The sequence below is a fragment of the Pelophylax lessonae genome (assembly GCF_965119305.1).
Source record: "Pelophylax lessonae genome assembly, contig: HAP1_SCAFFOLD_191, whole genome shotgun sequence".
Taxonomy (NCBI): domain Eukaryota; kingdom Metazoa; phylum Chordata; class Amphibia; order Anura; family Ranidae; genus Pelophylax; species Pelophylax lessonae.
Window position 1 is genome coordinate 153,884 of NW_028120118.1, and position 21,242 is coordinate 175,125.

Here is a 21,242-nt window from a genome sequence, read left to right on the forward strand (position 1 = left end):
TCTTCTGTATATACTGAGCTCTGCGTTCCCCAACTCTTCTGTATATACTGAGCCCTGCATTCCCCATCTCTTCTGTATATACTGAGCTCTGCGTTCCCCATCTTTTCTGTATATACTGAGCTCTGCGTTTCCCATCTCTTCTGTATATACTGAGCTCTGCGTTCCCCAACTCTTCTGTATATACTGAGCTCTGCGTTCCCCATCTCTTCTGTATATACTGAGCTCTGCTTTCCCCATCTCTTCTGTATATACTGAGCTCTGCGTTCCCCAACTCTTCTGTATATACTGAGCCCTGCATTCCCCATCTCTTCTGTATATACTGAGCTCTGCGTTCCCCATCTTTTCTGTATATACTGAGCTCTGCGTTCCCCATCTCTTCTGTATATACTGAGCTCTGCGTTCCCCAACTCTTCTGTATATATACTGAGCTCTGCGTTCCCCATCTCTTCTGTATATACTGAGCTCTGCGTTCCCCATCTCTTCTGTATATACTGAGCTCTGCGTTCCCCATCTCTTCTGTATATACTGAGCTCTGCGTTTCCCATCTCTTCTGTATATACTGAGCTCTGCGTTCCCCATCTCTTCTGTATATACTGAGCTCTGCGTTCCCCCTCTCTTCTGTATATACTGAGCTCTGCGTTCCCCAACTCTTCTGTATATACTGAGCTCTGCGTTCCCCATCTCTTCTGTATATACTGAGCTCTGCGTTCCCCATCTCTTCTGTATATACTGAGCTCTGCGTTCCCCATCTCTTCTGTATATACTGAGCTCTGCGTTCCCCATCTCTTCTGTATATACTGAGCTCTGCGTTCCCCAACTCTTCTGTATATACTGAGCTCTGCGTTCCCCATCTCTTCTGTATATACTGAGCTCTGCGTTTCCCATCTCTTCTGTATATACTGAGCTCTGCGTTCCCCATCTCTTCTGTATATACTGAGCTCTGCGTTCCCCCTCTCTTCTGTATATACTGAGCTCTGCGTTCCCCCTCTCTTCTGTATATACTGAGCTCTGCGTTCCCCAACTCTTCTGTATATACTGAGCTCTGCGTTCCCCCTCTCTTCTGTATATACTGAGCTCTGCGTTCCCCATCTCTTCTGTATATACTGAGCTCTGCGTTCCCCATCTCTTCTGTATATACTGAGCTCTGCGTTCCCCCTCTCTTCTGTATATACTGAGCTCTGCGTTCCCCATCTCTTCTGTATATACTGAGCTCTGCGTTCCCCAACTCTTCTGTATATACTGAGCTCTGCGTTCCCCATCTCTTCTGTATATACTGAGCTCTGCGTTTCCCATCTCTTCTGTATATACTGAGCTCTGCGTTCCCCATCTCTTCTGTATATACTGAGCTCTGCGTTCCCCATCTCTTCTGTATATACTGAGCTCTGCGTTCCCCAACTCTTCTGTATATATACTGAGCTCTGCGTTCCCCATCTCTTCTGTATATACTGAGCTCTGCGTTCCCCATCTCTTCTGTATATACTGAGCTCTGCGTTCCCCATCTCTTCTGTATATACTGAGCTCTGCGTTCCCCATCTCTTCTGTATATACTGAGCTCTGCGTTCCCCCTCTCTTCTGTATATACTGAGCTCTGCGTTCCCCCTCTCTTCTGTATATACTGAGCTCTGCGTTCCCCATCTCTTCTGTATATACTGAGCTCTGCGTTCCCCATCTCTTCTGTATATACTGAGCTCTGCGTTCCCCATCTCTTCTGTATATACTGAGCTCTGCGTTTCCCATCTCTTCTGTATATACTGAGCTCTGCGTTCCCCCTCTCTTCTGTATATACTGAGCTCTGCGTTCCCCCTCTCTTCTGTATATACTGAGCTCTGCGTTCCCCATCTCTTCTGTATATACTGAGCTCTGCGTTCCCCAACTCTTCTGTATATACTGAGCTCTGCGTTCCCCATCTCTTCTGTATATACTGAGCTCTGCGTTCCCGATCCGTTCTGTATATATTGTGGGAGTAGAAGGTGTTCTGCGTTATTCATGTGTTTATGTCGTCTGTCTGCAGCTTTCTGAGTCAGACCATCCATCTCCTGGAGGAGGATGAGAGCTTGTACTGCATCTCTGCATGGAATGATCAGGTAGGTGTCCCCCATCCTATGTCCCCCGTTTCTTGTCCCCCATCCTGTGTTATCCTCCCATCCTGTGTCCCCATCTCTATATCCCCCATCCCGTGTCCCCCGTCCTTTGTCCCCATCCCTGTGTCCCCCGTCCTTTGTCCCCCTCCCTATGTTCCCCATCCTGTGTTCCCATCCTGTGTCCCCCTCTCTATGTTCCCCATCCTGTGTCCCTCGTCCTTTGTCCCCCTCCCTATATCCCCTGTCCTTTGTCCCCCTCCCTATGTCCCCCGTCCTTTGTCCCCCTCCCTATGTCCCCCATCCTGTGCCCTCCTCCCTATATCCCCCATCCTATGTCCCCCTCCCTATATCCCCCATCCTATGTCCCCCTCCCTATATCCCCCATCCTGAGAGGTCCTCGGAGCAAAACGCAGTCATGGGAGGTTTATTGGAAGTGAGGCACAGACACATCCAGACTCGGGTCACACAATCAGATGCTTATCAATGATAATGATTATTATGGTGATATTTCCAATAACCCTCCAATGATTGGTTGTGAGGACTCTTCTCTCTGTCAGTTCTGTGCCATTTATCCTCCTGTCCCCTGTGCAGGGCTATGAGCACACGTCGGAGGATCCCTCGCTCCTCTATAGGGTGGAGACCATGCCTGTGTCCCCCTTCCTGTGTCCCCATCCCTATGTCCCCCATCCTGTGTCCCCCTCCCTATATCCCCCATCCTGTGTCCCCCTCCCTATATCCCCCATCCTGTGTCCCCCTCCCTATATCCCCCATTATGGGGCCCCATCCTGTGTCCCCCTCCCTATATCCCCCATCCTGTGTCCCCCTCCCTATATCCCCCATTATGGGGCCCCATCCTGTGTCCCTCTCCCTAATTCTGTGCTATTTATCCGCCTATCCCCTGTGCAGGGCTATGAGCACACGGCGGAGGATCCCTCGCTCCTCTATAGGGTGGAGACCATGCCCGGACTGGGGTGGGTTCTTCGCCGGACTCTTTACAAAGATGAACTGGAACCAAAATGGCCGACTCCAGAGAAGGTAAGTGGCTGACAGTCACCATGACGCTGGCAGTAAGTGAGCGCATTGTGCTGCAGTGACACCGTTCTCTCTCTCTCTCTCCAGCTCTGGGATTGGGATATGTGGATGAGAATGCCGGAACAGAGGAAGGGGCGGGAGTGCCTGATCCCGGACGTCTCCCGCTCCTATCACTTCGGCATCGTGGGGCTCAACATGAACGGATATTTCCATGTAAGATATTTTATCCATTTATTAGATAAAGGAACTCTAATGATGAAATATTAGGCTGAAAGGACTGTGCTGTGTATCTTTACAACCAGCAGCCATAACATTATGACCACCCACCTAATATCCCCCTCCTCACCCGTCCAGGCCTCCACTGAAGGTACGCGGGGGTATCGGGCACCAAGCTGCCACTAGCAGATCTTTTAAGTCCTTTACGTTTAGAGGCGGAGCTTTCATGCATCAGACTTTCCAGCACATCCCACAAATCAATTGGATGCAAATCTGGAGAATTCGGAGGCCAAGTCAACACCTCCAAACTTGTTGTGTTCCTCCAATCATTCTCAAATTCCTCAGACCTGGCCACCTTCTTCCATTGCTTCGTGCTCCACTTCTGATCCTCACGTACCCATGTTAGTGAGTTTTGGCTATGGACACCCTGACCCCTCTACTGCTACACCGCCCCATACACAACACACTGCGATGTCCATCAACTTCAGGGACAACATGTTCACTCGCTGCCTCATATATCCCACCCACTTCCAGGTGTCATTGTAACCAGATAATCCATGTAATCACCTGTCAGTGGTCATAATGTTCTGGCTGATTGCTGTATACAGAGGGGGAGGGGTATATATATATATATATATATATATATATATATATATACACACACACATATTGGGGATAGAGTATAAGAGTATATTGTATATAGTCAGTGGTCATATATATATATTCGGGGGGGGGGGGTAGAGTATATTGTATATAGTTAATGGTCATGTTATGGTTGATCGCTGTATACAGAGGGGGAGGGGTATATATATATATATTCGGGGATAAAGTATATTGTTTATAGTCAGTGATCGTAATGTTCTGGCTGATGGCTATAAAAGAGGGGGAAGGGTATAAATATTTCTCTTTCGTTCTTTGACTGACACAGCTCCTGATCTTCTTAGCCATTGGGTTATACTGCCCCCTATAGGAGTAGGACACTAGGCAGAAAAAGAATCTGGCTACGCCTATGGGCGGTTCCAGAGGGTATACTTCCTCCCCCTGCTATAGGCACTCCGTTCCTCGTTCCTTGTTGGGATCTCTGGTCCCGGCGATTTTTTCTTTTAAGATAGAACTTTTTTCCTGTGAGATCTTCAATTAACTGCCGGACTGGGCGATGGGCTGGATAATTTAGATCTCCTTATGTCAACCACCAGGGGGGGGGGGCACAAGAAGTGTCCTGGCGGCTCTGGAGATGGCCGGAATTCTACGGCGGGCAGAACGGTTTGTTACAGCCTCTCCACCATACACATTCCTGGGGTGGAAAACTGGCAGGCGGATTACCTCAGTCGGCAGGCGTTGGATCAAGGAGAGTGGTCCCTTCATCTGGAGGTGTTTCATCAGTTGTGTCTCCGGTGGGGCACCCCCGAGGTGGATCTGTTGGCGTCTCGGCTCAACAGAAAGGTGCAGAGGTTTGTGGCTCGGTCAAGGGATCCTCTGGCAGACGCCACAGATGCGCTGGTGGCCCCCTTGGGGTCAGTATCGGCTGATTTATGCCTTTTCTCCTCTCAAGCTTCTGCCCAGACTTCTATGCAGGATCGAGGCAGAAGTCATTTTGGTCATCTTAGTGGCTCCGGACTGGCCTCGCCGGGCTTGGTACACTGATCTAGTGCAGCTGGTCGCCGACGTTCCTTAGAAGCTTCCTCTCGGAGGATCTGCTGTCCCAAGGACAGATCTTCCATCCTGCTTTACAGTCGCTGGTTTAACAGCTTGGCTATTGAACGCCAGGTGCTGAAGGATAGAGGTTTATCTGAGTCGGTGATTCCTACATTGATAAGGGCTAGGGTATCTATTCCTGGGATGATCTACCATCGTACGTGGAAGACGTACATTGCGTTGTAGGAGTCTCTTGGGGGTTCATCCTCACTCCTCTGTGGCTCTGATCTTGACCTTCCTTCAATAGGGGGTTGAACAGAAATTGGCCTTGAGTACCATCAAGGGCCAGGTGTCGGCTTTGGTGGTCTTCTTCCAACAACCTTTGGCCACACACTCCCTGGTGCGTACCTTTCTTCAGGTTGGTTTCCTCGCCGCCTAGGGACCTTAATTTGGTGCTTTCAGTCCTCCAGAAGCCTCCCTTTGAGAATCTTTGAGAGATTCCCCTGCTTACGCTGTCCCAGAACGCGGCCTTTTTGGTGGCTATCACCTCTGCGCTCGGGGGTGTCAGAACTGGGGCGTTATCCTGTCGTTCACCCCTGTCCATCGTTCCTTCCAAAAATTGTCTCTGATTTCCATTTGAATGAAGACATTGTGTTGCCTTCCCTGTGTCCCAGACCTAAACATCCGAAATTGCCTTGTGGTCCGGGCAATTAGGGTGTACTTGGCAGCTACGGAGTCTTATAGAAAGTCAGACTCTCGCTTTATGTTCACAGATGGGCCTTATAAAGAGTTTTCCGAATCCTCTGCGATCATTTCCAGCTGGATCAGACAGATAGTGATTCAGGCCTATTCCATCAGAAATAAAGTGCAAAGAGGTTGATAAAGGCGCTACCTGTGAGTAATAAAGTGCTGGGTAAAATGGCGTACCAAATCAAAATGGTGAAACCCAAAAACAATATGATCTATAAATATAAGGTGCACAAGTATTGTTATTGTCCCAATGGTCTGGGAGGAATAACCAATTATTGTCCTAGATCCGACAGACGTCCTCTGACGAAACGCATAGGGTGGAGTCTACTACGTAACACGTCACTTCCGGTTTTTGGAGCTCGGGCCGTGCAACGCGGAATCTTCCCAGCTAGACACACTGATCCTGAACAGCCTACACCGTGAGTCACTACGTTTCTTATCAGTTTTGATTGCACTTGTATACGGCATCATGGGGCTTCCTCTCTTGTCTTTGAGTAATTAGAGAGCCTAAATCCGCTCGCCTAACTGGAGGAACCCCCGGGATTTTACCTGCTTCACCACAATTGCAACACACAGGTTGTATGCAAGGTGCGACACCTAGTGGCCACACAGGTGGATGCAACCTCCTTTACGCTCATTGGAATTCTTGTTTTCCATTTTTCACCAACTCCTTTTACTATATTTGCACATAGTAATTTTTCAGGAAGAATTCCTTTATTTCTTTTATTTACCACAATTTTTTATATATTTTAGCTCCGGTAAGCACTACATTCTTACTGGTATTTGCACTGTATAGCGTTTTTGAATTTGGAATAAATTTATCACTGTTTCTCCAATTTCTGTCTATTTATTGCACATAGCACTTTCACCTTTGTCACTGCACATTGTCGGATCTAGGATAATAATTGGTTATTCCTCCCAGGCCACTAGGTGTCGCACCTTGCATACAACCTGTGTGTTGCAATTGTGGTGAAGCAGGTAAAATCCCGGGGGTTCCTCCAGTTAAGCGTGGGGATTCTGGCTCTCTAATTACTCAAAGACAAGAGAGGAAGCCCCATGATGCCGTATACAAGTGCAATCAAAACTGATAAGAAACGTAGTGACTCACGGTGTAGGCTGTTCAGGATCAGTGTGTCTAGCCGGGAAGCTTCCGCGTTCCACAGCCCGAGCTCCAAAAACCGGAAGTGACGTAGTAGACTCCACCCTACGCGTTTCGTCAGAGGACGTCTGTCGGATCTAGGACAATAATTGGTTATTCCTCCCAGACCATTGGGACAATAACAATACTTGTGCACCTTATATTTATATATCATATTGTTTTTGGGTTTCACCATTTTGATTTGGTACGCCATTTTACCCAGCACTTTATTACTCACAGGTAGCGCCTTTATCAACCTCTTTGCACTTTATTTCACTTCTAACCCCTAGGGGTTCGGTTGTTATTTTATACACGTTATTTATACAACTCCATAGCGCTGGTCACCTTTGTCCTTTTCATCACTATTCCATCAGAGGTCAGGTTCCTCCTTTCCCTGTGAAGGCGCACTCTGCTGGGGCGCTCAGTGCCTCCTGGGCCTTCCGTCATCAGGCTTCGGTAAGGCAAGTTTGCAAGGCGGCCCCCTGGTCGTCGGTGCACACTTTCACAAAGTGGATGTGATGGCATTTGCAGAAGCTTCTTTTGGCCACAAAGTTTTGCAGGCTGCTGTTGAGAGGACCCGATCCTTTTTGAGGGTGTATATATATATATATATATTTTTTTTTTTAGGTGGGCTCCAGTTTGGTTGAGCTCCATGTTACCTGGTTGGCTACTGTTTAGCCTTGGGAATTTTTTTGCCGTTCCCACCCCACATGTTTAACGTTTGGGACGCCCCAATGGTTATGAAGATCAGGAGCTGTGTCCATCAATGAACAAAAGAGAAAATGGGATTTTTAATTTACCATAAAATCCATTCCTCTGATGTTCATTGGTGGACACAGCACCCGCCCCTCTGTGGAGATGGAATTCTCCTGACACTGCTTGTAACAAAACCTATAGCAGAGAGGAGGAGTATACCCCCTGGGACCACCCATAGGCGTAGCCAGATTCTTTTCCTGCCTAGTGTCCTACTCCTGTAGGGGGCAGTATAACCCAATGGTTATGAAGATCTGAAGCTGTGAAATCAGAGAAATGTATGTTACAGTAAGTAAAAAATCCCATTATTCAGGGGGGGGGGGGGGGATAGAGTATATTGTATATAGACAGTGGTCATGTTATGGCTGATTGCTGTATACAGAGGGGGGAGGGGTATATATATATATATATAGATTCGGGGGGGTAGAGTATATTGTATATAGACAGTGGTCATGTTATGGCTGATTGCTGTATACAGAGGGGGGAGGGGTATATATATATATATATATATATATATATATATATATTCGGGGGGGGGGGTAGAGTATATTGTATAAAGACAGTGGTCATGTTATGGCTGATTGCTGTATACAGAGGGGGGGAGGGGTATATATATATATATATATATATATATATATTCGGGGGGGGTAGAGTATATTGTATATAGACAGTGGTCATGTTATGGCTGATTGCTGTATACAGAGGGGGGAGGGGTATATATATATATATATATTCGGGGGGGGGTGTATATATATATATATATATATATATATATTTGGGGGGGATAGAGTATATTGTATATAGACAGTGGTCATGTTATGGTTGATTGCTTTACAGAGGGGGAGGGGTGTATATATATACACACACACACAGGGAAAGTATATATTGTATATAGTCGGTGGTCATGTTATGGCTGATCTATGTATACAGAGGGGGAGGGGTATATATGTATATATATATATATATATATTCGGGGATAGAGTATATTGTATATAGTCAGTGGTCATGTTATGGCTGATCTCTGTATACAGAGGAGGAGGGGTATATATATATATATATATTTGGGGGATAGAGTATATTGTATATAGTCAGTGGTCATAATGTTATGGCTGATAGCTGTATATTCACGCAGTGGGCGGGTCTTTGTGAATGTCAGGGCCAGCTCACACCACATGCAGTCCAGTGCATTTTTTTCCTGCATCAAAAACGCATGGATAGCGGGTTCTATGGTTTATAATGGCGTAGGTCACACCAGTGCGGTCAGTTCCAGAAAAAAAAGTAGAACCTGCTGCATTTTTTCTGCACAGAGCTGTACTGGAATGCGGTAACGCATTAAAATCGCACCGGAAGGCACATGTCCTTATATAAGGTGAAGGGGAAAAAAATGCAGCAGAACGCATTAAAAACACGAATGCAGAAACGCGTCCAGACTGCATTTGTATGGTGTGAGCCGACCCTCCATATTTCTCTGTCTGTGATTCCAGCCATCCTCATCACTTCTTTATATTCTGCAGGAAGCTTACTTCAAGAAACACAAATTCAACACAGTCCCCAATGTGCAGATATCCAACGTGGAGAGGTGAGGGGGGGGGGGGGGGGGGTGTCCATGGAGACGTTCATCGCTGGGTGGGGAATGTCCAACCTTTTATATACAATCTGCAGTATACGGCGTATGGAACCCCAAATCCTAATAATTAGGGGTTCGGGGATCTCTGTATTCTCACCTTCTGGAGTCTTACACTAGAGGGCGCTATCCTCACATAATCCTCTGTGCAAAACTAGGACTCAGCCTTTTATAATGGACTTTAAATAACGCTAACTGGTGTTCTGTGACCGTACCTCACAGTACAGAGCTCATATACTGATAATAAACACATTTTATTTCATACAAAATATAAAATTATACATTTCTTCCCCATTAAAAAAAAAGGGATTATTTAGGAAAATCCAAACTACGGCCCTGAAAGGTTCAAAATAGGTAATAGATTGGATACATAATGGATTGTTCTAAAAGGTTTGAGCTGCACAATATATCCATCTACGCGTTTCGCAGAGTTACTGCTTCTTCAGGACAAGTTTTCATGTGTAGTTGAAATTAAATTAATCCATTTATAAAAAACACAAAAAATGAATAAACTGTCTGTAGCAGAATGGACACAGAGTGTGGTTTGTGTTGAAAAGTGACCATAATATTTCCGAACAGTGTCCCTGAAGAAATATATAAAGATATATTGCAGATTGCTAGAATATGGCAGAAGTGTTTCATAGACCCTTGCTAGTGGGGGTGGGGGTTTGTTATTGTTGTATACCTGCATTCCATTGTTCTATTGTTCCTGTCTGCCTTGAGTAAGCTTATTATGGGATGTGTATGTTTGTGTGGAATGGCTCGAAGAGAGAGGGGTTTTCCCGGAGTGTAGATCTCATGTTTTTGTGTTTCAATAAACAGTTTTATTCTAGTTGACTCCCAGAACGGTGTGTCGTCCAGTTACTGGGGGGGGGGGGGATTTTGCCTTGGATATTTTAGTACTTCCTCAGCTTCAAGGATTACAGCGGAGATACCTAGGCTGGGTATTGGAGCTCCGTTACACTGTCCATCAGCTATCCAGTGACGCAAGCAGATCTCTCACCGCATAGCTGCTGGACAGATTATTACATGTATTCATTTTTTGTGTTTTTTATAAATGGATTAATTTAATTTCAACTACACATGAAAACTTGTCCTGAAGAAGCGGTAACTCTGTGAAACGCGTAGACGGATATATTGTGCAGCTTAAGCATTTTACACCAAAGTACACTGCTCAAAAAACACTTTTTATTTAGAGTATAGCATGAATTCAAGTAAACTGGGATATTGATCTGGTCAGTTAAGTAGCAGAGGGGGGAGGGGTGTATACAGAGAGGGGGAGGGGTGTACACAGAGGGGGGGAGGGGTGTACCCAGAGGGGGAGAGGGGTGTACACAGAGGGGGGGAGGGGTGTACACAGAGGGGGGAGGGGTGTATACAGAGGGGATTGTTAATCAGTTTCAGCTGCTTTGGTGGTAATGAAATTAACAGGTGCACTAGATGGGCAACAATGGGACGACCTCCAAAACAGGAATGGTTTTACAGGGGGAGGCCACTGACATTTGTTTCCCTACTCCTCTTTTCTTGACTGTTTTTCACTAGTTTTGCATTTAGCTCGGGTCAGTTTCACTACTGGTAGCATGAGGCCATACCTGGACCCTATAGAGGTTGCACAGGCAGTCCAACTCCTCCAGGATGACATCAATACGTCCCATTGCCAGAAGGTTTGCTGTGTCTCCCAGCACAGTCTCAGGAGCATGGAGGAGATTCCAGGAGACAGGCAGTTACTCTAGGAGAGCTGGACAGGGCCGTAGAAGGCCCTTAACCCATCAGCAGGACCGGTATCTGCTCCTTTGTACAAGGAGGAACAGGATGAGCAAAGCCAGAGCCCTACAAAATGACCTCCAGCAGGCCACTGATGTGAATGTCTCTGACCAACCAATCAGAAACAGACTTCATGAGGGTGGCCTGAGGGCCCAAACCTTGTGGACGGCCTTCCCAGAAGAGTTGAAGCTGTTATAGCTGCAAAGTGTGGGCCAACTCAATATTGAACCCTACGGACTAAGATATGGTGTATATAGAGAGGCGTCCCAATACTTTTGGTAATAGAGTGTATATAGAGAGGGGGGCCCAATACTTTTGGTAATCTAGTGTATATAGAGAGGGGTCCCAATACTTTTGGTATTATAGTGTATATAGAGAGGCGTCCCAATACTTTTGGTAATATAGTGTATATAGAGAGGCGTCCCAATACTTTTGGTAATATAGTGTATATAGAGAAGCGTCCCAATACTTTTGGTAATATAGTGTATATAGAGAGGCGTCCCAATACTTTTGGTAATATAGTGTATATAGAGAGGCGTCCCAATACTTTTGGTAATATAGTGTATATAGAGAGGGGTCCCAATATTTTTGGTAATATAGTGTATATAGAGAGGGGTCCCAATATTTTTGGTAATATAGTGTATATATAATGTATATAATGTATATAGTGTATATCTCATAGTCTGGGGTCTATAACTTTCCTACAGATAAATAATATACACAGATTTGGGGTATTTTCCCCCAGGACATGGAGCGGAATACATTTTGGCCTAATTTTATGAAGAAATTAGATTTTATTGGATACATTGTGTAAGAGATATGAGAAAAAATAATTTTCAGTCTTCTATTTATTTAACAAAAATAAACCCCCGGATCGGATCGGATGAATACAGAGTCGGTCATAAATCATCAACGTTGAATTCAGAAAAATAAAATTTTTACATTCCTGCTGATTGTATTTCCTCCCTCTGTCTTTTCTCTCCTCTGGGGGGCGCAGTCTGAGGAAGGACGCCTACGAGGTGGAAATCCATCGAATCCTCCGGTAAGTTCTGTTCAGACTCTCAGTGTTACATCGATCGGGTCCGTGTTACAGCGATCCTCTCAGTATTACAGCGATCGGGACTGTGTTGCGGCGATCGTCTCAGTGTTACAGTGATCGCTTACAGCGATCGGCTCAGTGTTACGGTGATCAGTTACAGCAATCGACTCAATGTTTCGGTGATCGGTTACAGCGATCGGCTTAGTGTTACAGCGATGGGGTCAGTGTTATGGCACTCAGCTCAGTGTCATGGCGATCGGCTCAGTATTACACTGATCGGGTCCATGTTACGGCGATCGGTTCGGTGTTAACAGTGATCGGCTCAGTGTTACGGCGATCAGCTCAGTGTCCCACCGATCAGCTCAGTGTCACGGCGATCAGTTCAGTGTCACAGCGATCGGTGACACTGACACTTATGTGTCACAGCGATCGATTCAGTGTTACGGCACTCAGCTCAGTGTCACAGCGATCGGTTCAGTGTTATGGCACTCAGCTCAGTGTCACAGCGATCGATTCAGTGTTACGGCACTCAGCTCAGTGTCACAGCGATCGATTCAGTGTTACGGCACTCAGCTCAGTGTCACAGCGATCGGTGACACTGACACTTATGTGTCACAGCGATCGATTCAGTGTTACGGCTGCAGTGATTATTGTGGACACAGTTGAGCGTGTTCTTCTCTTGCAGAGAGGCGGAGGTTCTGGATCACAGTAAGGACCCCTGCGAGGATTCCTTCATCCCCGACACAGAGGGGAAAACGTACGTCATGTTCATCCGTATGGAGCAGGAAGCTGAATTCACCACCTGGACACAGCTAGCAAAGGTGCCCCAATATTCATAAACCTCTCCAGTGTGCGAGCGTGACCTCTCCAGTGTGCGAGAGTGACCTCTCCGGTGTTTGAGGGCGACCTCTTCAGTGTATGAGCGTGACCTTTCCAGTGTGTAAGCGTGACCCCTCGAGTGTGTGAGCGTGACCTTTCCAGTGTGTAAGCGTGACCCCTCGAGTGTGTGAGCATGACCTTTCCAGTGTGTGAGCGTGACCTCTCCAGTGTGTGAGCGTGACCTCTCCAGTGTGTGAGAGGGACATCTCCAGTGTGTGAGCGTGACCTCTCGAGCGTGTGAGCATGACCTCTCGAGCGTGTGAGCGTGACCTTTCCAGTGTGTGAGCGTGACCTCTCCAGTGTGTGAGCGTGACCTTTCCAGTGTGTGAGCGGGACCTTTCCAGTGTGTGAGCGTGACCCCTCGAGTGTGTAAGCGTGACCCCTCGAGTGTGTGAGCGTGACCTTTCCAGTGTGTAAGCGTGACCCCTCGAGTGTGTGAGCATGACCTTTCCAGTGTGTGAGCGTGACCTCTCCAGTGTGTGAGCGTGACCTCTCCAGTGTGTGAGAGGGACATCTCCAGTGTGTGAGAGGGACATCTCCAGTGTGTGAGCGTGACCTCTCGAGCGTGTGAGCATGACCTCTCGAGCGTGTGAGCGTGACCTTTCCAGTGTGTGAGCGTGACCTCTCCAGTGTGTGAGCGTGACCTTTCCAGTGTGTGAGCGGGACCTTTCCAGTGTGTGAGCGTGACCCCTCGAGTGTGTAAGCGTGACCCCTCGAGTGTGTGAGCGTGACCTTTCCAGTGTGTGAGCGTGACCTCTCGAGCGTGTGAGCGTGACCTTTCCTGATATCAGGAACGTTGTAACTGATCTGTGAATGGTGGAAATAGAGAAAAGAATTGAACTTTGCATGACCAGTGATTGTTCTGTACGAGGACTCTATATACACAGACATTAGAATTGTCTCTCTTCTCTCAGTGCCTCCATGTCTGGGATCTGGACGTTCGGGGAAACCACAAGGGTCTGTGGCGTCTATTCCGAAAGAAGAATCATTTCCTGGTGGTGGGAGTCCCGTTTTCTCCGTATTCGTAAGTAAAACTTCTTCCTCCAATCAGACCTTCTTCCTCTCATGGAATGTTGCCCGTCTCCTTCCTCTCATGGGACGTTGCCCGTCTCCTTCCTCTCATGGGACGTTGCCCGTCTCCTTCCTCTCATGGGATGTTGCCCGTCTCCTCCCTCTCATGGGATATTGCCCGTCTCCTTCCTCTCATGGGATATTGCCTGTCTCCTTCCTCTCATGGGACCTTGCCCATCTCCTTCCTCTCATGGAACATTGCCCGTCTCCTTCTTCTCATGGGACGTTGCCCGTCTCCTTCCTCTCATGGGACGTTGCCCGACTCCTTCCTCTCATGGGATGTTGCTCGTCTCATTCCTCTCATGGGATATTGGCCGTCTCCTTCCTCTCATGAGACGTTGCCATTCTCATTCCTCTCATGGGACGTTGCCCGTCTCCTTCCTCTCATGGGACGTTGCCCGTCTCCTTCCTCTCATGGGACGTTGCCCGTCTCCTTCCTCTCATGGGACGTTGCACCGTCTCCTTCCTCTCATGGGACGTTGCACCGTCTCCTTCCTCCTCATGGGACGTTGCCCGTCTCCTTCCTCCGATGGGACGTTGCCCGTCTCCTTCCTCTCATAGGACTTTGCCTGTCTCCTTCCTCCCAAGGGAAGTTCTCCTATTTCCTTTATTTGAACAGTCTCCCATCCCATTTCTCCCATCGGACGTTATCCGCTCCGGGATCTGTCTCAGTGCTACCCTGGCAGGAAATGTACAGTGCCTTGGAAAAAGTATTCACACCCCTTGAAAATTTCCACATTTTGTCATGTTACAACCAAAAACGTAAATATATTTTATTGGGATTTTATGTGATAGACCGACACAAAGTGTCTCCTCCAGAGTTCCCATGAGCCTCCTGGCTGCTTCTCTGATGAATGCTCTCCTTGCCTGGCCGGGCAGTTTAGGTGGACGGCCATGTCTTGGTAGGGGCCCGGCCGGTCAGTTTAGGTGGACGGCCATGTCTTGGTAGGGTTGCAGTTGTGCCATACTCTTTCCATCTTCCCATGATGGATTGAACAGCGCTCCGTCAGACGGTCAAAGCTCGGGGGATTTTTTTATAACCTAACCCTGCTTTACACTTCTCCACAACTTTATCCCTGACCTGTCTGCTGTGTTCCTTGGCCTTCATGATGCTGTTTGTTCACTAAGGTTCTCTAACAAACCTTCACAGAAGAGCTGTATTTATACTGAGATTACATTACACACAGGGGGACTCTATTTACTAATTAGGTGACTTCTGAAGGCAATTGCTTCCATTAGATTTTAGTTTGGGGTATCAGAGTAAAGGGGGGTGAATACAAATCCCCCCCCCCCCCCACAGGTTTCACAGATTTATTTGTGTAATTTATCATTTTCCTTCCACTTCACAATTATGGCCACTTTGTGTCGGTCCATCACATAAAATCCCAATAAGATACATTTACATTTTTGGGGGTAACATGAGAAAATGTGGGAAATTTCAGGGGTGTGAATACTTTAATCTTTATAGATGGTTATATATCACACACAGTTTAGGCAAAAGCCTCTAGTTATAAAAAGCAGAACCCCCCCCCCCCCTCCTGTAGAAGAGCAGATCACCCCCCCCTCCTGTAGAAGAGCAGATCACCCCCCCCCTCCTGTAGAAGAGCAGATCACTCCCCCCCCTCCTGTAGAAGAGCAGATCACCCCCCCCCCCCCTCCTGTATAATATCAGGCATTTGTCATCATACAAGCCCCATGTACAATAATGATCCAGAGTTCAATTTTTCCACTGAAAGTTCTACAGATGTCCAGCAGGAGGAGCTCCGGATCCGTCATCCACATTCAGGGATGTTGGAGGAGTCACTGCGGGTTTCCCATTAATGTCTCCTCTGCAGCTGCAACTGTATCCCCTGTATAGTGATGTCATACCCCAAAACTGTCCACAGCTATATAATAATGGAGGTTTTCTGTTACCTCCCCCCATCAGAGAAGACCGGTGCTATGTCCATGTAGGAAATACTCACATTGTTCACCCCCCCAGTATATAATCACCTTTCCCCTCCCCCGCAGTATGTACTCCCCTTCTATCCATTCAGAGAGAAAAAAAACAACCCTTTGGAATTTCAGGTTGAGTTTCTATATGAAGTGTTTCCAGGGCTGACTGTCTCCCCACCCCCATTGGACCGCGCTAGGCCAATCACCATGCACCGTCACTGTAACGTGTTCCTTTGTTCCTCCATGGCTCCTGGGGGGGCTTTATGAAGAGGTGGGAGTGAAGGGAAGGTTTGCGCAGGCCGGGGAATCTTAATTCCAAAAAATAAATGTGGTCTAGTTTGCTAAGTTACGGGGGGGGGGGGGGGGGGGGGGGCGGGGTGCAGGGGATTAACAAAGAGTGGTACAAGCCTAATTCCTTCTCCGCTCTTCTAAACTCAGGAAGCTGAGTGGATGCAGCTTCTTATTATTGAAAGGGAAGCGATCAGTTCTCCGTTCTATGCTGTGTCTGTGACAGACACAGCACAGAGAGCCGTACAGCTGGAGCTACATGCTTCGGATTCCTCCACCCCCCCCCCCCCCCCGCCCCCAAAACTTGCTCAGCTAAGATCGGGTAAGAGGAGGACTGTGCAGGCTCTGGTCTTATCCGCAGAGAGAGCGAAATGAACCGTTATCCTGTACACCAGGTCCGGGGATGTGCTGCAAACTGCCGCATTCCCTTTGTTTCTAGCGGACCATGCGCCGGATTCTCTCATGGTTTTTTCCTCATACATTTCTCCTCTTTCTTTTCCCTATTTCCAAGCTGCTGGTCCCATGCAGCCTCTTTCACCCACTTCCAATCTATATGCACATCATTGCTCTGGACCGGCTTCCTGATGGTGACAACAGTGGGAGGTGCTTGTGTATGCGTGATGTACGCCACCATTAGTAGTCTTCACCAGGGGGGGAGACACGTGACAGAGTGACAACACAGGACAGCTGAGTAACAGAGCGTTGTCACCTATAATAGGAAATGCCCAAACTAGGACCCATATGGCAGGATCAGCAAGGATTATTCTAATAAAGGTGAAGATTCAAAACGATTGAAAACAATATGCAGCCCTCGGCTCCGCCCTCATCCTTGACTGTGCAGCCCTCGGCTCCGCCCTCATCCTGGACTGTGCGGCCCTCCGCTTCGCCCTCATCCCAGACAGTGCAGCCCTCGGCTCCGCCCTCATCCTGGACTGTGCTGCCCTACGCTCCTCCCTTATCCCTGACAGTGCAGCCCTCCGTTCCGCCCTCATCCCTGACCTCATCCTAGACTGTTCAGCCCTGTGCCCTGCCCTCATCCTTGACCTCATCCTGGACTGTGCAGCCCTCCACTCCACCGTCATCCCTGACCTCATCTCGGACTGTGCGGCCCTCCGTTCCGCCCTCATCCCTGCCCTCATCCCAGACTGTTCAGCCCTGTGCCCTGCCCTCATCCTTGACCTCATATCGGACTGTGCAGCCCTGTGCTCCACCATCATCCAGGACTGTGCATCCCTCTGTTCCGCCCTCATCCCTGCCCTCATCCCAGACTGTGCAGCCCTCATCCCTGACCTCATCCCGGACTGTGCAGCCCTCGGCTCCACCCTCATCCCTGACCTCATCCTGGACAGTGCAGCCCTCCGTTCAGCCCTCATCCTGGACTGTGCAGCTCTCCGTTCTGCTCATCCCAGACTGTGTAGCCCTCTGTTCCGCCCTCATCCTGGACTGTGTAGCCCTCTGTTCCGCCCTCATCCCAGACTGTGTAGCCCTCTGTTCCACCCTCATCCTGACCTCAATCCAGACTGTTCGGCCCTCCACTCCACACTCATCCCGGACTGTTCCGCCCTCCGTTCCACCCTCATCCCTGACCTCATCCAGGACTGTGCAGCCCTCCGCTCCGCCCTCATCCTGGACTTTTCCACCCTCCATTCCACCCTCATCCCTGACCTCATCCCAGATTGTTCGGCCCTGTGCTCTGCCTCATCTTTGACCTCATCCCGGACTGTGAAGCCCTCCACTTCGCCCTCATCCTGGACTGTTCCACCCTCCACTCAGCTCTCATCCCTGACCTCATTCTGGACTGTGCAGCCCTCTGCTCCACCCTCATCTCTGACCTCATCCCGGACTGTGCGGCCCTCCGCTCCGCCCTCATACCGGAGTGTGCAATCCTCTGCTCCGCCCTCATCCTGGACTGTGCAGCCCCTCCGCTCCTAATGCTTCCCTGATCTTATCCTTGATCATTTGGCCCCTGGCCCTCTACCTTGACCTTATTCTGGACCTTTTGGCCCCGGCCCTCATTACTGACCTCATCCTGAACTGTGCGGCCCTCCACTCCACCCTCATCTCTGACCTCATCCCAAATAGTGCGGCCCTCTGCTCTGCCCTGATCCCTGACCTCATCCCGGATAGTGTGGCCCTCCGCTCCACCCTCATCTCTGACCTCATCCCGGATAGTGTGGCCCTCCGCTCCACCCTCATCTCTGTCCTAATCCCGGATAGTGCGGCCCTCCGCTCCACCCTCATCTCTGACCTCATCCCAGATAGTGTGGCCCTCCTCTCCACCCTCATCTATGACTCATCCTGGATAGTGCGGCCCTCCACTCCACCCTCATCTCTGACCTCATCCCGGATAGTGTGGCCCTCCTCTCCACCCTCATCTCTGACTCATCCTGGATAGTGCGGCCCTCCGCTTTGCCCTCATTCCTGACCTCATCCCGGAATGTGCAGCCCTCCGCCTCGCCCTCATCCCAAATAGTGTGGCCCTCCTCTCCACCCTCATCTCTGACTCATCCTGGATAGTGCGGCCCTCCGCTTTGCCCTCATTCCTGACCTCATCCCGGAATGTGCAGCCCTCCGCCTCGCCCTCATCCCAAATAGTGGGGCCCTCCTCTCCACCCTCATCTCTCACTCATCCTGGATAGTGCGGCCTCCGCTTTGCCTTCATTCCTGACCTCATCCCGGAATGTGCAGTCCTCCGCCTCACCCTCATCCCAAATAGTGCGGCCCTCCGCTCTGCCCTAATCCCTGACCTCATCCTGGAATGTGCAGCCCTTCGCTCAGCCCTCATCCCGGATAGTGTGACTCTCCGCTCCATCCTCATCTCTTCACTCATCCTGGATAGCGTGGCTTTCCGCTTTGTGCTCATTCCTGACCCCATCCCGTATGTGCAGCCCTCCGCTCTGCCCTTCTCCTGGACTGTGCAGCCCTCTGTTCCTAACTCTTCCCTGATCTTATCCTGGATCATTCGGCCCTGGCCCTCTTCCCTGACCTTATTCTAGACTGGCCCCCAGCCCTCATTCCTGACTATTTTTTCTGGACTCTTTGACTCTCCACTAACCTTCTTCCCTTCTCTTTCTGACGCAGGAGTAAGAAGCCTCCATCTGTGACTCCCATCTACCTGGAACCGCCTCCCAAGGAGGAAGCAGCTGCAGCTGGAGTGGACCAGTCCTGACCCTGGGGTGGTATCTCATGGACCGTCCGCTTGCCCTGTGTGAAATGCGTAGGACTGCACAGCCCTGTCTGTATTTGGAAAACTGTTAAAGGGGTGGAGCCACTGACATCACACTGACTTCTCCAGTGTAGAAGCAGTGACATCATACAGAACACTAATCCCGCCCCCTGCACTGCCGCAGGTCACATGACAGACTTTGACGTAACAAAGAGATGTGTGATCTGGCCAGTCCCTGCAGAGGGCGCCATTTCTGGGACATATCGGTGTCGTGTCTCGTTTTATTTATTGATGAACCTTCTGAATGTTTTTTTATGTGAGATTTGGGTTTGAGAATCGCGGCTGCGGGATCCGGGATATCGGAGCGTCTGACCGCCTGCACAGTGCCTTATTTCTGTCCTTACATCTGTGCTTCTGCTGATCTGCTTCCATTGGTCGGGGGCAGACAGGTTCTGGAGTGATGCTCTGCAGATGAACAAACCTGTATCAGAAGCCTCAGATGGAAGCTGCCCTTCTGTCATAGGCTGTATACTAGGACCTGCTGGTCAGTCAGGGAATGGCAGGTTCCCTTTATTGTGACATTAGCAAAGTCTGATCGCTGTCTGTGCACAGAACTGTATCCAAGAAGCAGCTATGCCCTGCCAGTCTGCGGAGGAGTGCGACTCGTGGTGACCGCCTTCATCCGTCCCGTCCTGTGTCTACAAACTAAAATAATCAATAAAAGGAAAACTCTGCATGGTGTGCTGGTTTCTATCTACAGGAAGTGGGCTGTGTGCTGGAATATTCTTCCCCCTCCTCCCTCCTCCATAGGCTGTGTGCCGGAATATTCTTCCCCCTCCTCCATAGGCTGTGTGCTGGAATATTCTTCCCCCTCCTCCATAGGCTGTGTGCTGGAATATTCTTCCCCCTCCTCCATAGGCTGTGTGCCCGGAATATTCTTCCCCCTCCTCCATAGGCTGTGTGCCCGGAATATTCTTCCCCCTCCTCCATAGGCTGTGTGCTGGAATATTCTTCCCCCTCCTCCATAGGCTGTGTGCTGGAATATTCTTCCCCTCCTCCATAGGCTGTGTGCCGGAATATTCTTCCCCCTCCTCCATAGGCTGTGTGCCCGGAATATTCTTCCCCCTCCTTCATAGGCTGTGTGCCCGGAATATTCTTCCCCCTCCTCCATAGGCTGTGTGCTGGAATATTCTTCCCCCTCCTCCATAGGCTGTGTGCTGGAATATTCTTCCCCTCCTCCATAGGCTGTGTGCCGGAATATTCTTCCCCCTCCTCCATAGGCTGTGTGCCCGGAATATTCTTCCCCCTCCTCCATAGGCTGTGTGCTGGAATATTCTTCCCCCTCCTCCATAGGCTGTGTGCCGGAATATTCTTCCCCCTCCTCCATAGGCTGTGTGCTGGAATATTCTTCCCCCTCCTCCATAGGCTGTGTGCTGGAATATTCTTCCCCCTCCTCCATAGGCTGTGTGCCGAAATATTCTTCCCCCTCCTCCATAGGCTGTGTGCTGGAATATTCTTCCCCCTCCTCCATAGGCTGTGTGCTGGAATATTCTTCCCCCTCCTCCCTCCTCCATAGGCTGTGTGCCCCGAATAATCTTCCCCTCCTCCATAGGCTGTGTCCTGGAATAATCTTCCCCGTCCTCACACTACAATCATTAGCGATGAACCGGATATTTGGGGTTATCAGCATTTTGCCGATAGAAAAAAAATTGTGCTAATAATGGCATGCTGCGTCCCATTGACGTTAATGCAAAATCGCATCCCTTTGCCTTCCATGAAAAAACCTCCCTATTGACTTCAATGCAAAATCATATCCTATTGACTTCAGTGCAAAAACTCTCCCTTATGACTTTAAGGTAAAATTGTGTCCC

At 49.1% G+C, this 21,242-nt stretch overlaps 1 protein-coding gene across 3 annotated transcripts in view; it reads left to right on the plus strand.

Moving 5' to 3' along the window:
- POMGNT1 (protein O-linked mannose N-acetylglucosaminyltransferase 1 (beta 1,2-)) overlaps window positions 1–19,903 on the plus strand; it is a gene marked incomplete at its 3' end in the record, with an annotated part of 59,168 nt that extends 39,265 nt beyond the window's left edge. Inside the window, exons 15-22 of one of the 3 annotated variants that reach the window (XM_082276011.1) lie at window positions 2,012–2,084; window positions 2,988–3,116; window positions 3,201–3,326; window positions 9,120–9,184; window positions 11,991–12,035; window positions 12,718–12,853; window positions 13,826–13,935; window positions 19,287–19,902. In XM_082276011.1, coding sequence (XP_082132137.1) covers window positions 2,012–2,084; window positions 2,988–3,116; window positions 3,201–3,326; window positions 9,120–9,184; window positions 11,991–12,035; window positions 12,718–12,853; window positions 13,826–13,935; window positions 19,287–19,374 — 772 coding nt within the window. Of the gene's footprint in view, window positions 1–2,011; window positions 2,085–2,987; window positions 3,117–3,200; window positions 3,327–9,119; window positions 9,185–11,990; window positions 12,036–12,717; window positions 12,854–13,825; window positions 13,940–19,286 lie in introns of those variants that run through there. The other 2 variants (XM_082276012.1, XM_082276013.1) reach the window with 2 other exon arrangements.
- Window positions 19,904–21,242: the final 1,339 nt, after the last annotated feature.